The 16435-nt window shown below is 50.8% G+C and overlaps 1 protein-coding gene across 1 annotated transcript in view; it reads right to left on the bottom strand.

Moving 5' to 3' along the window:
- Positions 1-1592: 1592 nt before the first annotated feature.
- The window catches only part of LOC134985626 (uncharacterized), a 218509-nt gene continuing 203666 nt past the window's right edge, over positions 1593-16435 (bottom strand). The window contains exons 15-16 of the mRNA XM_063950447.1: positions 15823-16179; positions 1593-1727 (exon numbers count right to left, since the gene is read on the bottom strand). Of these exons, the coding sequence (XP_063806517.1) occupies positions 1723-1727; positions 15823-16179 (362 nt within the window). The 3' untranslated portion in view covers positions 1593-1722. The remainder of the gene's footprint in view (positions 1728-15822; positions 16180-16435) is intronic.

Below are 16435 nucleotides of genomic sequence, written 5' to 3'. Positions count from 1 at the left end.
CATATCTGGCACTGTGGGGGCATGTGTATCTGGCAATGTGGGGGTATATCTAGCACTGTGGGAGCATGTGTATCTGGCAATGTGGGGGTATATCTAGCACTGTGGGGGCATGTGTATTTGGCAATGTGGGGGCATATCTAGCACTGTGGGGGCATGTGTATCTGGCAATGTGGGGGTATATCTAGCACTGTGGGAGCATGTGTATCTGGCAATGTGGGGGCATATCTAGCACTGTGGAGGCATGTGTATCTGGCAATGTGGGGGCATATCTAGCACTGTGGGGGCATGTGTATCTGGCAATGTGGGGGCATATCTGGCACTGTGGGGGCATGTGTATCTGGCAATGTGGGGGCATATCTAGCACTGTGGAGGCATGTGTATCTGGCAATGTGGGAGTATATCTAGCACTGTGGAGGCATGTGTATCTGGCAATGTGGGGGTATATCTGGCACCATGGGGGCATGTGTATCTGGCAATGTGGGGGCATATTTGGCACTGTGGAGGCATGTGTATCTGGCAATGTGGGGGCATATCTAGCACTGTGGAGGCATGTGTATCTGGCAATATGGGGGCATATCTAGCACTGTGGAGGCATGTGTATCTGGCAATGTGGGGGTATATCTGGCACCATGGGGGCATGTGTATCTGGCAATGTGGGGGCATATCTGGCACTGTGTAGGCATGTGTATCTGGCAATGTGGGGGCATATCTAGCACTGTGGAGGCATGTTTATCTGGCAATGTGGGAGTATATCTAGCACTGTGGAGGCATGTGTATCTGGCAATGTGGGGGTATATCTGGCAACATGGGGGCATGTGTATCTGGCAATGTGGGGGCATATCTAGCACTGTGGGGGCATGTGTATCTGGCAATGTGGGTGAATATCTGGCACCGTAGGGGCATGTGTATCTGGCAATGTGGGGGCATATGTATATCACACCACCATTTTCATTGGACATGCCCCATGTGGCCACACCCTTCTTTTTTTTGTGCACGCACCACACACAGTACCATAAAGTTTTATTTTCTACTTGCACCACTGCCTACGTTGTATCTCTCTTTCCGGCAGACACAAGTCTGCTGGGGTTGAAAGACCTGCTGGTGAGAAAATTGTCAAGTCAAGCGGAACGCGACCTGTCAACATCTCCTCCTTCACATTCTCCCGCAACTGGGGGTGCGAGGAAAAGGCTAAGAATTCCGAGCCCACCTGCTGGCGGTGATGCAGGGCAGTCTGTAGCGAGTGCTGATGCTGACATCTGGTCCGGACTGAAGGACCTGACAACGATTACGGACATGTCGTCTACTGTCACTGCATATGATTCTCTCAACATTGATAGAATGGTGGAGGATTATATGAGTGACCGCATCCAAGTAGGCACGTCAGACAGTCCGTACTTATACTGGCAGGTAAAAGAGGCAATTTGGAGGCCCTTGCACAAACTGGCTTTATTCTACCTAAGTTGCCCTCCCTCCAGTGTTTAGTGCAGCCGGTAACCGTGTCAGCGATCGGCGTAGGAGGTCACTTCCAGCAATGACTCACAACAATTAGACATCATTTCTTTTTCTTTATTATTGTTATGTATATACAGGGAGATGTGAGATGAGCTCTTTGTAGATCACATGGTCCCAGCCCAGACTCCATGTTATCTATAAATACATACGTAACATAAGACGGTCATCAGAGGACACGTAATGACGCTGAATGGTGAGAACCGTCGCAGATTATCCTAAGAGGAAGGAAGAGTATAGATGTTATTAGGGTTAAGCATCTATATATATATATATATATATATATATATATATATATAGTATTACACACACACACACACCATAAATACACACACACACACCCATACATATACACACACACGCCCATACATGCACACACACACATATACATACATACACACACATACATACAGACACACTCAAACACACCATAAATACCCACCCATACACATACCCATACAGACACACACACCATACACACACACACACACACACACACACAAACATACACCATAAATACACACACACGCCCATACATACACACACACATAAACATACACACACATACATACAGACACACACACACACACACACACACACACCATAAATACCCACCCATACACATACACACACCCATACAGACACACACACACACACACACACACACACACGCCCATACATACACACACATAAACATACACACACATACATACAGACACACACACACCATAAATACCCACCCATACACATACACACACCCACACAGACACACACACACCATACATACACACACACACACACACACACCATACATACACACACACACACACACACCATACATACACACACACACACACACACACACACGAGCAGGTCTGCATAGTCATGGGCAAAGTGTTTCACTGAACTGAGTTGAGACACATGACTCAGTTCAGTGAAGTGTCTGGAGTCAGTGTCTCGGCACATGAGTCATGACTCATTTGTACTGGAATGTGTTGCAGAGACTGCACATGAATCAGTGAGTTGCCAGTGCTGGAGGATCAGTGCTGGACTCATGGAGTTATTCAGCTGCAGTGATTGTGTGCAGTGTATCTGGGGAGGCAGCTGCAGTGATTGTGCAGTGTATCTGGGGGAGGCAGCTGCAGTGATTGTGCAGTGTATCTGGGGCAGTGTATCTGGGGAGGCAGCTGCAGTGATTGTGTGCAGTGTATCTGGGGAGGCAGCTGCAGTGATTGTGCAGTGTATCTGGGGGAGGCAGCTGCAGTGATTGTGCAGTGTATCTGGGGGAGGCAGCTGCAGTGATTGTGCAGTGTATCTGGGGCAGTGTATCTGGGGAGGCAGCTGCAGTGATTGTGTGCAGTGTATCTGGGGAGGCAGCTGCAGTGATTGTGCAGTGTATCTGGGGGAGGCAGCTGCAGTGATTGTGCAGTGTATCTGGGGCAGTGTATCTGGGGAGGCAGCTGCAGTGATTGTGTGCAGTGTATCTGGGGAGGCAGCTGCAGTGATTGTGCAGTGTATCTGGGGGAGGCAGCTGCAGTGATTGTGCAGTGTATCTGGGGCAGTGTATCTGGGGAGGCAGCTGCAGTGATTGTGTGCAGTGTATCTGGGGAGGCAGCTGCAGTGATTGTGCAGTGTATCTGGGGGAGGCAGCTGCAGTGATTGTGCAGTGTATCTGGGGGAGGCAGCTGCAGTGATTGTGCAGTGTATCTGGGGCAGTGTATCTGGGGAGGCAGCTGCAGTGATTGTGCAGTGTATCTGGGGGAGGCAGCTGCAGTGATTGTGCAGTGTATCTGGGGGAGGCAGCTGCAGTGATTGTGCAGTGTATCTGGGGGAGGCAGCTGCAGTGATTGTGCAGTGTATTTGGGGGAGGCAGCTGCTTACAGGGCCGTCTTTTCGTATGGGCTCAATGGGCTCTTGCCCAAGGGCCCCAAGAGAATAAGGGCCCTAGGCTGATAGCTGAGGGTCCCCTTTTTCCAGGGGTACCAGATTTTTGAAAATCGGCCCTGGGGAACCAGAGATATCTGACTTCAAAGCAGTGGTCCCCAACCAAGCCTGTTAATTGCTCTTCCCAGCCAGATATTTCGGGTTCTGTCTGACTTTGAGTATTTCTAAGGGTATAATCCAAAAGCCGGGACTCTCCCCTTTCTCCTTCATCCACTAGGGGCCACTGGAGCGTAGTTACAATGGGGAATAGTAGGCAGTAATTGGGAGCTGGCACTTTAAAAAATTCTAACCCTGTGGCTAGCTCCTCCCCTACTATCTCCCCTCCAAGCCAGTCTTAGTTTAGGGTTGGTTCTATATCGGAGGGGCTGAAGGGACCTTGTGACGTATTGAGGGGAGGAGCTATGTCACCAGGGGGAGGAGCTACGGGCGAACAGGGTACCCGAAAAGTACGCTCGCCACGCTTCGGGCACGGTGGCTCGCTCCGCTTCGCTCACCACCTAATTACTAAAGGTAATAGTTGGTGGCGTGGATAGTAGAGGAACTATCCCGCTGGCCTAGCTCCTCCCCCTTGCGTCGTAACTCCTCCCCCTTACGGAAAAGGTCCCTTATCCCACTTGATTCTAGCATCTACCCTTAGTTTAGTGCCCGAGGTAGCTGGTTCACTTGGGTTTAGCTGAAGAAATGTTTTCTTTATTCTTTATTATTTTATTTTTCTTTACACACACTCACAGACTGGCAGCTCTGCCACTGCCAGTCTGCACCGCGGGAGCTGCCGGCGGGGTCCCATCGCAGCTGCGTGCGGCTCGGGATGGGCCCCGGCTGAGGGAGACACTGAGCTCTCCTGAGTTGGCGGACACCGCTGCGTGCGGCGCGTGTCGGGACCACTCCATCCAGCAGAAGATTTCGGCAGCATGGCAGCGGTGAGTATCTGCGGCCGGACACCGCTGCGTGCGGCGTGTGTCGGGGCCACCCTCCACCACTGAAAGGTGAGTGTCTGTATTTCCCCCACTTCCCTCCAGAGTGTTGGGATGAAGGGGTGACAGGGGGGTTTGAACAATTGTCTGCTCAACGCCTTAGTGGATATGAAGTACTTCTTTTGGGCAACCCTACACTCACCATCAAGTACACTGCCAGTTCTTCTGGCCCTACACCCATTCTCAATGCCCTTTTAGGCTTGAAAGGTCCTGAGGATGAACCACCCGACCTACATGACTGTGCTGCTTCCATTGAAGCTGAAACTTCTCCCAGACTTGACATGTCTCCCGTTCCCATACCAGGCGCAGACATAGTTTTTGTTGACGGCTCCTGTAGTAGGCCCAATGACAATACATACCAAGCTGGTTATGCCATTGTCACCCTCCCTGACACTGTGTTGGAAACCCTACCAATACCTTATCAGTCCGCGCAAGCTGCAGAACTCATTGCACTCACTAGAGCATGTCCCTCCCTTGACAACGTCCATCTGCTCACTCAACTTCAAGCTGCTGCGACTAATACTGATCTCTCCGACTGGACTTACCCAATTCTGCAGAAAAATCCTAAATCAGGATTAATCTGCAAAGAGGGGAAACCCTGTATACCCCAGTCCAGTGCCCCTTTGCTCATTGCCCATTACCATGGTGTTGGTCACCATAGTAAAGCCACAACACTCCTCCTACTAACCAAGGATTTTTATGTTACTGAGGCCAAAACACTTGTGGACCAATATGTTAGCAGATGCATCACCTGCCTCAGGAACAACCCTAACAACCCTAATAAAGCGAAACACCAGCATCTTGAATACCCCACCACCCCTTTTACACACTTACAAATTGATTTTACCCATATCCCTGGTACAGGTAAACAAGAATATGCCCTGGTCATTGTAGATATGTTCTCTCGCTGGCCAGAAGTATTCCTAACTAAGTCAAAGGATGCCAAGACAGTAGCAAGAATCCTAACACAGAAAATCATCCCTAGATGGGGGTGCCCCCTGCAAATAAATAGTAATAAAGGCTCAGCCTTTACAGCCAAAATCACACAGGCCTTAGTAAAAGCTCTGCAGGTGGAGTGGAAGTTTCACATCCCGTACCACCTGCAGAGTTCAGGGGTCGTAGGAAGAATGAATAGGACCCTCAAAGACAAACTAAGGAAGGCCACAGGAGGTACCTTCCACAAATGGAAGCAGGTCCTTCCCATTATCCTAGCAGAAATCAGAATGACCCCACAGAAAACTCTAGGATACTCACCCTTTGAAATACTAATGGGTAGACCCTTCCCCACACCCTGGGCTAAGAAACCGTTGATGATACAGGAAGGAGATCTAGAACTTATAAGGGAAGAGTATGTCAGGGCCCTCATAACCAAACTTGATGAGATTGAACATGATGTCGCTTGTAAAAAACCCTCTGAATCCACAGGAACCAACACACCCTTTTAAGGTCGGAGACAGAGTAGTGGTGAAGATCCTCCCCCGCAGCAAGAGCCCAGGAGACTTCACCTATGGCCCAGAGGCGGAAGTCGTTGCTGTAACCCGAACCGCAGTCCTGACAAAGGAGAGTCCCACCTGGATCCATGCTTCCCGAGTAAAGAAAATTCCTAGACCAGACCTAGAGGAGGAAACAGGTGATTCCAGTGAGGTACGAACAGGGGCGGACAGCCCTGACCTCCCACCTAGCGAAGACAGAAGACCAGAGGAGGATGAAGAAAATGCCCCCTATCTTTACCCTGGGGACTATCTTGATAGCCCTACTGGCCCATTTTCCCCTCTCAATGACTGAGGTTGATATAACTCAGAATAAGGGAAACTGACACTATGGTATAACTCTTCCACCACATACACCGCAACCTACATACTAGATTATTTCCAATTCCCCCAACTAGCTGCTGTCCAAAAGTCTGTTGACTACCAGATCCGCGCTGACACCACAGACAACCTAAGCCCCGAGGTACCTTATATTTGCGTTACAGGCCATAACTGGGGAAATGATTGCAGCTCATGGTCCGCGGCTGCCTGGAACACAGGTACCCCATGGGGCTATAAGCCCGCTGAAGCCTTAGATGAAAAGGATAAACACGGAACATCATTAACTCAACGATTAACCCTTCTTAAAATGCCCAACAATTACTGCAACTCCCGCTCAGGCTAAAAATTGCGCCATTGGCGTGCAGAAAGACGTAAGCTTTGCAAGAATCATATAGTATAACAATAATGATTCTAAGAGGGGAATGAAAGGGTTAAAGCTCGTCTCTGCTTCACATGTCATAGAATTGTTTGTGTTACAGAACTGTTTGTTCCAGCACATTTTTTGCTACTGTCCTTGTCTGTTATCTTTTTATACCGTGTGAATAACCTTCCTATTTGAGTACCAACTTGCCCATATATGCATATCCTTCCACTGCGGCAGTTCCTAGCCAATCATGTTATGTTAGCCCCCTTTGTGTTCTGTCCAATTAGTTATTGACTTGGGATATACACGCCCTAAATCCTTTCTTTTATATACTTTTGTTAAACAAACAATAAACAGTGTGAATCTTTACTGCTTGTGTTTTGCATGATACCTGTAGCATAAGGTTTACACTCACGGACGTCTAAGGGACTATCACATCGAGGGTTAAAGGAAAGAGGAGGAATCCTTTCAGTGACTAACTGAAGAACACCCTTCCAGCACCCAAACAACCCCCCTAATCCCCCCCCCTCTCCCCTCGGATTATTAATTATTATTACTCATTTTTATTTAATATTTATTTAAAAAAAAAAAAGAGTAAAAGTAACAGCGCAGAGCCGCGCTCCCGCTCGCCCGCCCGCCAGCCGCCCGCCCTGCTCGGATCCCCGCCAGCGCGGCTCACAGAGCCGCTACAGGGATCCGGCATAATACACGGCAACTTTGAATTTGGCGCCATCGAGGAGGGGGGCGGGGCTTAGTTCCGCTCTGCGCGCCCGGAAGTAGCGCGCGCTGGGGACCCGTCATTTTCCTGTCTGCAGCGCGGGACGGAGGCCACGCGACCACACAACAAACAGTTACAGTGGGGAAGGGGGGCACTCGGGGGCACTGCAGGTACACTAGTTGTTTATTGCAGCCTGTCACTGCACACAGTATCTTGCAGGACAGATCGGCTGCTGTGGCTGCATTCTTTTCCCTGCTTCACTCCCCTCCCTCCCATTCTGCCTATATCTGTTTTCCTGTGGGGGAAGGGTATCAAGTTTAGGTGCTGCCATGGCCACCAAAGGCTCCAAGGCAGCTCAAAAGCAGGGTCAGGTTTTAGGTGAGGAGTCACAGCCATCGACTCAGCCCTCCTCAGAACCCCAGAGCGCCCCGACATGGACGACACAGCTCACAGAGGTGATGTCCCTGCTGACTGGGGAACTTAAAGCCTCTCGGGAAGATAGAGAGGCGGCCCGGTTCCGACAGCTTGTCCCGGTACCGGCGCCAGAACCTGCATGGGCTGTCTCATTGGCAAAGTCAGTGGAAGGGCTTTCCAGGGCTGTAATCCCTTCCCAAGCCCCGTCCTTTAGCCCCCCTCAACAGGCTGCAAAAAAGAGATTGCTAGCCTCTGTGTTACAGGACTTTGATGATGATATGCCTCAATTAGATGAGGCGGGGTTAGATGTACAGGATATACAGGATGTGGATATCCAGGATACTGACGATCAGGTATATGAGGACTCTGAACCAGTAGCTCAGGGTATAGAGGCTCTTATTACTGCTATTCGCTCCGTGTTACAGGTGGAGGAGACGGAGGACACCTTACGCCCTTCAAGGTTTGGCACCGACCAATACCTGCCGGTGACTTTTCCAGTTTCGGAGGAGCTGGATGCGCTCATAACGACAGCCTGGAAGCATCCAGACGCGAAATTTCAGGTATCAAGAAAAATGTTGTCTTCCTATCCTTTTCCCGCAGGTAGCAGAACGCGCTATGAGATCTCTCCGATCGTGGATCCTTCGGTGTCTCATCTGTCCAAAAAGACGGTCCTGCCTGTTCCGGGGGCAACTTCCCTTAAGGAGGCCTCAGATAGGAAGTTGGAGTCTACCTTAAAGAATATTTACTCTGCGGCAGGGGTTTTACATCGCCCGGCGCAGGTAGATTGTTGGGTCACCAAGGCGATTGAAGCTTGGGCGGAACAATTGTCCTCTGGAATTCGTGACGAATTACCGGCGGATCAATTGATAGACTTGGCAGAACACATCCGTGAATCAGCCCTTTATCTTTGCGAAGCGTCCAAGGACATAGGTGTTCTCGGAGCTAGAATTTCCGCTTTAACAATTGCGGCCCGCAGAGCGCTATGGCTCCGGCATTGGCATGCGGATACGGAATCCAAAAGGGCGGCAGAGGCGTTGCCCTTTACGGGTGAGTTTCTGTTTGGTAAGGATCTGGATGCCTGGATCTCTACGGCCACGGGGGTAGGTCGGCTTATCTTCCTTCTGCTGCTCCAGCCGCTCGCAGACCATATAGGGGTCCCTCTTTTCGATCCTTTCGTGCCCCTTCCAGGTTTCGAGGACAGGCCAGGGTTGGAGCTTCTACCTTCCGTGGCCATAGAGGTAGAGGCGGCGGCAGGGGTAGAGGTTCCGCAGCCTCAGCCCAGTCAGACGTTAAGTCTTCTGCCACTGCCACCGCATGACAGGCCTCCCTCCCACCTGGGAGATCACAGGGTGGGAGCTCGGTTGTGGGATTTCAAGGAGGTCTGGATACAGTCCTGCCCAGATGCTTGGGTCCGGGATCTCATCACTTGCGGTTACAAGCTCGTTTTTCAGGAACAACCACCCCAGCGGTTCTTTACCACGGGTTTGCCAGTTTCCGACAACCGGGGAGTTGCCTTACAAACCGCGGTCCAGAAGCTTCTGTCTGCAAGGGTTGTGATCCCTGTTCCCTTGCATCATCGGAAACAGGGCTATTACTCAAGCCTTTTTCTAGTACCGAAGCCGGACGGCTCAGTCAGACCAATCCTGAACTTGAAAGATCTCAATCCGTATTTGAAGGTATTCAAGTTCAAGATGGAGTCCCTCCAGTCTGTTATTGCGGGGTTGGAAAAAGACGAGTTTCTGGCATCCTTAGACATCAAGGACGCATACTTACATGTTCCTATTTGGCCTCCTCATCAGGCTTTTCTCCGGTTCGCAATACAGGACGTTCATTTACAGTTCCAGGCCCTTCCTTTCGGTCTCTCTTCTGCTCCCAGAGTGTTCACAAAGGTCATGGCGGTCATGATGGCCCTACTTCGGAAGCAGGGTGTGACGATTGTTCCCTATCTGGACGATCTGCTAATAAAAGCAAGCTCAGCAGAAGGGTTACTTCAGAATATCCGGATGACACAGGACCTTCTGATCCGACACGGGTGGGTCCTGAATTTTCCGAAGTCTCACTTATGCCCCTCACAACGGCTGTTGTTTCTGGGAATGAATCTCGACACAGTCCATCAGAGGGTTTTCCTTCCGCGGGACAAGATACTCTCTCTGCAGACACTGGTAAGATTGGTCCTTCAGCACCGTTGGGTCTCAGTATATCTGTGCATTCGCCTGCTGGGAAAGATGGTAGCAGCGTTCGAAGCTCTTCCGTACGGTCGCTTCCACTCTCGACCGTTTCAGCTGTGTCTTCTAAATCAGTGGTCAGGATCTCATCTGTTCCTTCATCAGCGGGTGACGCTATCTCCAAAGGCACGGTCATCGCTGCTCTGGTGGCTCCAGTCGACCCATCTGTTGGAAGGAAGACGGTTCGGCATATGGGATTGGACTCTCCTCACCACGGACGCCAGTCTGCGAGGCTGGGGGGCAGTGACCCTGGGACATCAGTTTCAGGGGCGCTGGTCAATCCACGAATCCGCTCTCCCCATAAACATTCTCGAACTAAGGGCGGTGTACAACACCCTGCTGTAGGCACATCACCTCCTGCGAGGTCGAGCGGTCAGAGTTCAGTCCGACAACGCCACGGCGGTAGCGTACATCAACCGTCAGGGCGGCACTCGCAGCCGCGCAGCGATGAGGGAAGTCACCAACATCCTTCTCTGGGCGGAGAAGTATGCTCTGTCCTTCTCAGCAATATTCATTCCGGGAGTGGACAATTGGGAAGCCGACTATCTAAGTCAACAGGACATGCACCCGGGAGAGTGGTCGTTACATCCCCAGGTGTTTTGGCAACTAGTACGTCGATGGGGAAAACCACAGATCGACCTCATGGCATCCTGCCTGAACCATCAGTTGCCTCTTTATTACTCTCGGACAAGGGACCCGGCGGCGGCGGCCGTGGATGCCCTCACGGCTCCTTGGAATTTCCGGTTCGTTTACCTCTTTCCTTCTTTCCCGCTGTTGCCGAAGGTTCTGCAACGCATCAAGAGGGAAGACGCTCTGGTTCTCCTAGTGGCTCCGGATTGGCCACGCAGGGTTTGGTACTCCACTCTACATCTGTTGTTGGTGGCCGAGCCTTGGACCCTACCACTACGAGACGACCTTCTACAACAGGGTCCTTTTCTTTATCCAGACTTACGCAGGCTACGTTTGACGGCGTGGCTGTTGAAAAAGCCATCTTGACAAGGAAGGGAATTCCTCGTACAGTTATACCTACTATGCTTCGGGCTAGAAAGTCAGTTACATCTTCTCACTACTACCGCATTTGGAAGGCTTATGTAGCATGGTGTGAACGTCGAGAATTTTCTCCTTCCGTGTATAGCTTAGCCCGTCTTCTCCGTTTTTTGCAGGCGGGTTTTTCAGCAGGCCTAAGACTGGGTTCGCTAAAAGTGCAGGTCTCTGCTCTTTCGGTTTTCTTCCAGAAAAGATTAGCCTTGCTGCCTGAGGTTCAGACCTTCTTTCAAGGGGTTCTTCGAATACAGCCTCCCTTCCGTCCTCCGACAGCGCCATGGGATCTCAGTCTTGTCCTGTCTTTTCTGCAGTCTTCATTGTTTGAGCCCCTGGAATCAGTAGAGATAAAATATCTCACCTGGAAGGTGGTTCTTCTCCTGGCGCTGGCTTCAGCTAGAAGGGTGTCAGAACTGGGGGCTCTCTCTTGCAGGTCTCCTTACCTGGTGTTTCATGCGGATAGGGCCGAGCTTCGTACTCGTATGTCCTTTCTACCTAAGGTGGTGTCTGATTTTCACATCAATCAGCCGCTTGTCGTCCCGGCCCTCTCGGGGGACTCTCCGGATGCGAGATCATTGGACGTTGTAAGAGCGCTCAAGATCTATGTGGATAGGACTTCAGCTATTCGGAAGTCTGATTCCTTATTTGTTCTGTACGACGCTGCCCGCCGTGGTTGGCCGGCCTCTAAGCAAACCTTGTCTCGATGGATTCGGCTGACCATCAGACAAGCTTATTTGGCGGCTTCTCGGGAACCTCCATCTTCCATTTCAGCACACTTCACACGCTCTGTGGGACCTTCGTGGGCGGCTGCCCGGGGGGTCTCTATGACTACTTTATGTCGGGCGGCTACTTGGTCCGGCCGTCATGCGTTTGTCAAATTCTACAAGTTTGACACTTTTGCGGCCTCTGCATCTCAGTTTGGCCGAGCGGTTTTGCAGGACTCTCAGCGCTCTCCCACCCGTTCTGGGAGCTCTGGGACGTCCCCATTGTAACTACGCTCCAGTGGTCCCTAGTGGATGAAGGAGAAATCAGGATTTTGGTACTTACCGACAAAATCCCTTTCTCCGATTCCACAGGGGCCACTGGACGCCCGCCCAGCGCTGTTCCTCCTTGTTGTTTTTTGCTTAACGGTTTGCGGTTCAATAAATGACCGCTTGTTGAGTTCAGGTTAGCCTGTTTATTGTTAGGTTCTATTCCAGGGTTAGTTTGGGTTATCCTGGTTGACTGGACGTCAATAATCTCCTCTACCTTAAGGTTTGTTTATTACAGCTCTCCTTGGGCACAGTTTTACGTAGACTGGCTTGGAGGGGAGATAGTAGGGGAGGAGCTAGCCACAGGGTTAGAATTTTTTAAAGTGCCAGCTCCCAATTACTGCCTACTATTCCCCATTGTAACTACGCTCCAGTGGCCCCTGTGGAATCGGAGAAAGGGATTTATCGGTAAGTACCAAAATCCTGATTTTAGTGGACACTGGCAGCTTGTCTCTACTATGCCCAGAACCAGAGATATCAGCCTTCCAGCAGCCGGTCCCTGCTCCAGCTCCACATGCCTAATATGCAGTTTTAGATTTTCGTTGGTGAATTGCTCTGGCTCCTGATCTCTGATCCCCATGTCCCCAGAACCTTCTGAAAGGTGGAACTCTCTAGTATTTTATTCCATTCAAAGCTAAGAAATATATTTTCAGGAACTTGAGATATCTGCAGTCAAGCAAGCTGCCCTCCCACCATAAAATTATAAATGTTAAGCCCACGCCACTAGCCACCCCTCCCCTACGTATTAAACACCCCCTACCACCCTAGAAGTCATGTACCAGGGCTCCTTCATTCAGCACAATGCCACCTTCTACAGTTTAGCCCATCTGTGCAGTACAGGAGTAATTAGCAGAAATCACTGCTTCAGGTCCTACATGCTGAGCAGAAGATAGAACACCCCCTACCGCCCGCGGGACATCAAAGCTGCTGCTGATAGCTCCTCCCACCCCTACCGCTGGAGGATGGGTAGGGGGCCCAGTGCACTGCTGTGCCCAGGGGCCTACACTGCTGTTAAGACGGCTCTGGCTGCTTATGCACGGATTGATAATAATATAGTAACATAGATTCAGTGTTATGTTGATATATTATTAATAAGCACTTATTGCACACTAGTTATAGAATATGCACATTACTTCTGGCTGAGGAGAGAAAGAGTAACAGCCATGAAACACATCATTCAGTCTGTAACTAAACCAAATAAAAACATTTTTTTTTACTTTGCATACTTTGCTAATTGGATGATTTTAGGTGGCTTGTATTTATTATATTATCCACTATCTAGCCTCCAGGGGGTTTGCCCCCCACAATCACACTGAGCTGAGAACACTGACTGTACCACAGGGGCTCCACCTCCTGCAGGCTTATGCTGCATGAATCAGATCCATCCACTGAGTCACTGAGTCTACACAGAGTACAACTGTCTCACTCACTGGCAGACTCAGGAGGAATCATGATTCATGACATGACTCAGGCACAGCACTCACTGACCTCCCCCCTCCCACTGGGTGTCACCTGGTACAGCCTCTGGCCAATCACAGCTAAAGACACTCAGCAGAACACACTGACTGAAGGACACACTGAGTCTCCTCCCTCTGGCTCACTCATTACACAGGGAGTGACTCCAATCATTCACACTTCCTGATGATTCCAGTCACTGTGTTGAGACAGTGAGTCAGTAGCCATCTCTAGTGCTGAGACAGTGATACCCCTTTTCCACTAGCTTAAAAAACACGGGTAAATGCACGGGGGCGCGCATTTACCCGTGTTTTTTGCAAGTGGAAAAGGGTAAACCTGGATCAAGTGACCCGTGAATCCTACCCGGCTATTTACCTGGGTAGGACACGGGACTGATCCGGGTAGGGTTGTAGTGTAAACGGGAGCCGTGTCGATGCGACACGGCTCCCATTTACACTGTATGGAAGGGCGGCGCTGGGAGATCATGTGATCTCCCTGCGCCGCCCCTGCCGCGTCACTAGAAGCGTCACCAACCCGGCATATGCCGGGTTGTGACTGCTGATGGGAAAGGGGCCGAGCACGGGTCGCAGCAGGGGGCAGCTCCCGTGTCAGGCTCCCAGCTGCGACCCGTGCTCGTAAGTGGAAAAGGGGTATGAGTCAGTAGCCATCTCTAGTGCTGAGACAGTGAGTCAGTAGCCATCTCTAGTGCTGAGACAGTGAGTCAGTAGCCATCTCTAGTGCTGAGACAGTGAGTCAGTAGCCATCTCTAGTGCTGAGACAGTGAGTCAGTAGCCATCTCTAGTGCTGAGACAGTGAGTCAGTAGCCATCTCTAGTGCTGAGACAGTGAGTCAGTAGCCATCTCTAGTGCTGAGACAGAGAGTCAGTAGCCATCTCTAGTGCTGAGACAGTGAGTCAGTAGCCATCTCTAGTGCTGAGACAGTGAGTCAGTAGCCATCTCTAGTGCTGAGACAGTGAGTCAGTAGCCATCTCTAGTGCTGAGACAGTGAGTCAGTAGCCATCTCTAGTGCTGAGACAGTGAGTCAGTAGCCATCTCTAGTGCTGAGACAGTGAGTCAGTAGCCATCTCTAGTGCTGTGACAGTGAGTCAGTAGCCATCTCTATTGCTGAGACAGTGAGTCAGTAGCCATCTCTAGTGCTGAGACAGTGAGTCAGTAGCCATCTCTAGTGCTGTGACAGTGAGTCAGTAGCCATCTCTATTGCTGAGACAGTGAGTCAGTAGCCATCTCTAGTTCTGCAGTAGGATTGTATCTGATCTGGAGTGTGATCTCCTGAGGACAGTTGTGTGCCCAGCTTTATGCTAATGTGGGGTCCATTCATCAGTGAGCGTGAAGCCGTGGTGCTCATCTACTGTACACCAGCTGCAGCATCCAACATTAGTATCTGTATTCAGGGCTGCCATCAGAAATACCGGGGCCCGGAACTCACAAACTAGGCAGCCCCCCCCCCCCCCTCCCCCCCAAAATAAAAACCAACAACAAAAACCTTCCAACAAATAATAATAATAATAAGAATAATAGAACAGAAAAAATAAATATATATGCACATACACTCACACACGCACATATACATACACACACACATATACATACACACACATGCACTCTCTCTCCCTCCCTAAACCTATCACAGGCTGGCCGGAGCTGTAGCGCCTTGGTCCCGTGTAACTCCGCCCCCTCCATTTCATGTAGCTCCGCCCCCTTTTCATGACAGCTCTGGCACTGTCACAGGAAGGGGAGAGCACGCTGCTTCTATTGAGAAGTCCCTGTCAAAATGGCCGCCGCCTCAGAGGAGACAATTATTAAAAATACTAGAGGAGGCTCCTCTAGTATCTTTAATAACTGTCTCCTCTGAGGTGGCGGCCATTTTTGGAGGGACGTTTACAATAGAAGCAGCGTGCTCTCCCCCTCCTGTGACAGTGCCAGAACTCGGTCATGAAATGTGGGCGGAGCATCACGGCGGGGAGACGCCGGCATGAGCGTCCCGGGCCCTCTACTCTCTGTTAGCCGGGCCCTCTACTCTCTGTTAGAGAGGCAGGGCCTGGGACAGCTGTGCCCACAGCACCCCCTGGTGGCAGGCCTGTCTGTACTTGCACCAGCCATCAGAATCCGTGTACACAATACAGGGTGGCTCCGTGTTCTCGCATGGTCACCATCCAGCTGCCGCTCCCAAACACCCAATATCCCAGTAACTCAGATCCTCAGAATAGGACGTACACCCACACTGACATCTATCTGACTCGGGAGCAGGCCCATGTACTGCCTCCCTAGAACCATACCATGCAGTCATGGCCGTGTGTACCAGAGAGCGACACTGACCTCCATAGCACACGAATGGCAGCGGTTGTCCACAGCACTCCGAGCTCCAGCTGAAGTTTCTTGCTGGGTCCCCTGTGATTAGGCCACATTGCTTGGAGAGCGGATTATTTGGTTCTGCATCTCCCCAGAAGGTGAATTTCCCCCATATCTGACCTCCGCTCCAATACCAATTCCCCCAGAACCGACTGCGCTTCAGGCCGAACCAGAAACCCTTGCTGGGGGTGACGCTGGCTAACATGGCGGACATGATGTGTTGCTCATCAGGAGATGGGGTGGCAGCCAAGTCAGTAAAGTAGCTGCGGCAATATGTCCGAGATTCTGACCAAGTCATGGGCGTCTGTACCAAGTGCAGATGACCTGGGAGAGAGGAGACAGGAAGACAGGTCACAGGTATGACACATATATGGCAGTGTGCACCAGTCACCCCTCCTGCAAGAATAACTTCCAGTCTGAGAATATCACCATTCCTTATATACAGCTCTCATGACCATCACATAATACAGGACTGGGTGGGGGGGGCAATAATCCCACTTATCCTGTCAGATACCCCGATTTATTGATTTTTACGGGAGAGACCAGGGCGGACGGTGATAACGGAGACACAATGGAAGAC

This window comes from Pseudophryne corroboree (assembly GCF_028390025.1).
Source record: "Pseudophryne corroboree isolate aPseCor3 chromosome 6 unlocalized genomic scaffold, aPseCor3.hap2 SUPER_6_unloc_5, whole genome shotgun sequence".
In the NCBI taxonomy this organism is placed as follows: domain Eukaryota; kingdom Metazoa; phylum Chordata; class Amphibia; order Anura; family Myobatrachidae; genus Pseudophryne; species Pseudophryne corroboree.
The sequence above is the reverse complement of the archived record's forward strand: the minus strand, read 5'-3'. Positions and strand labels throughout refer to the sequence as shown.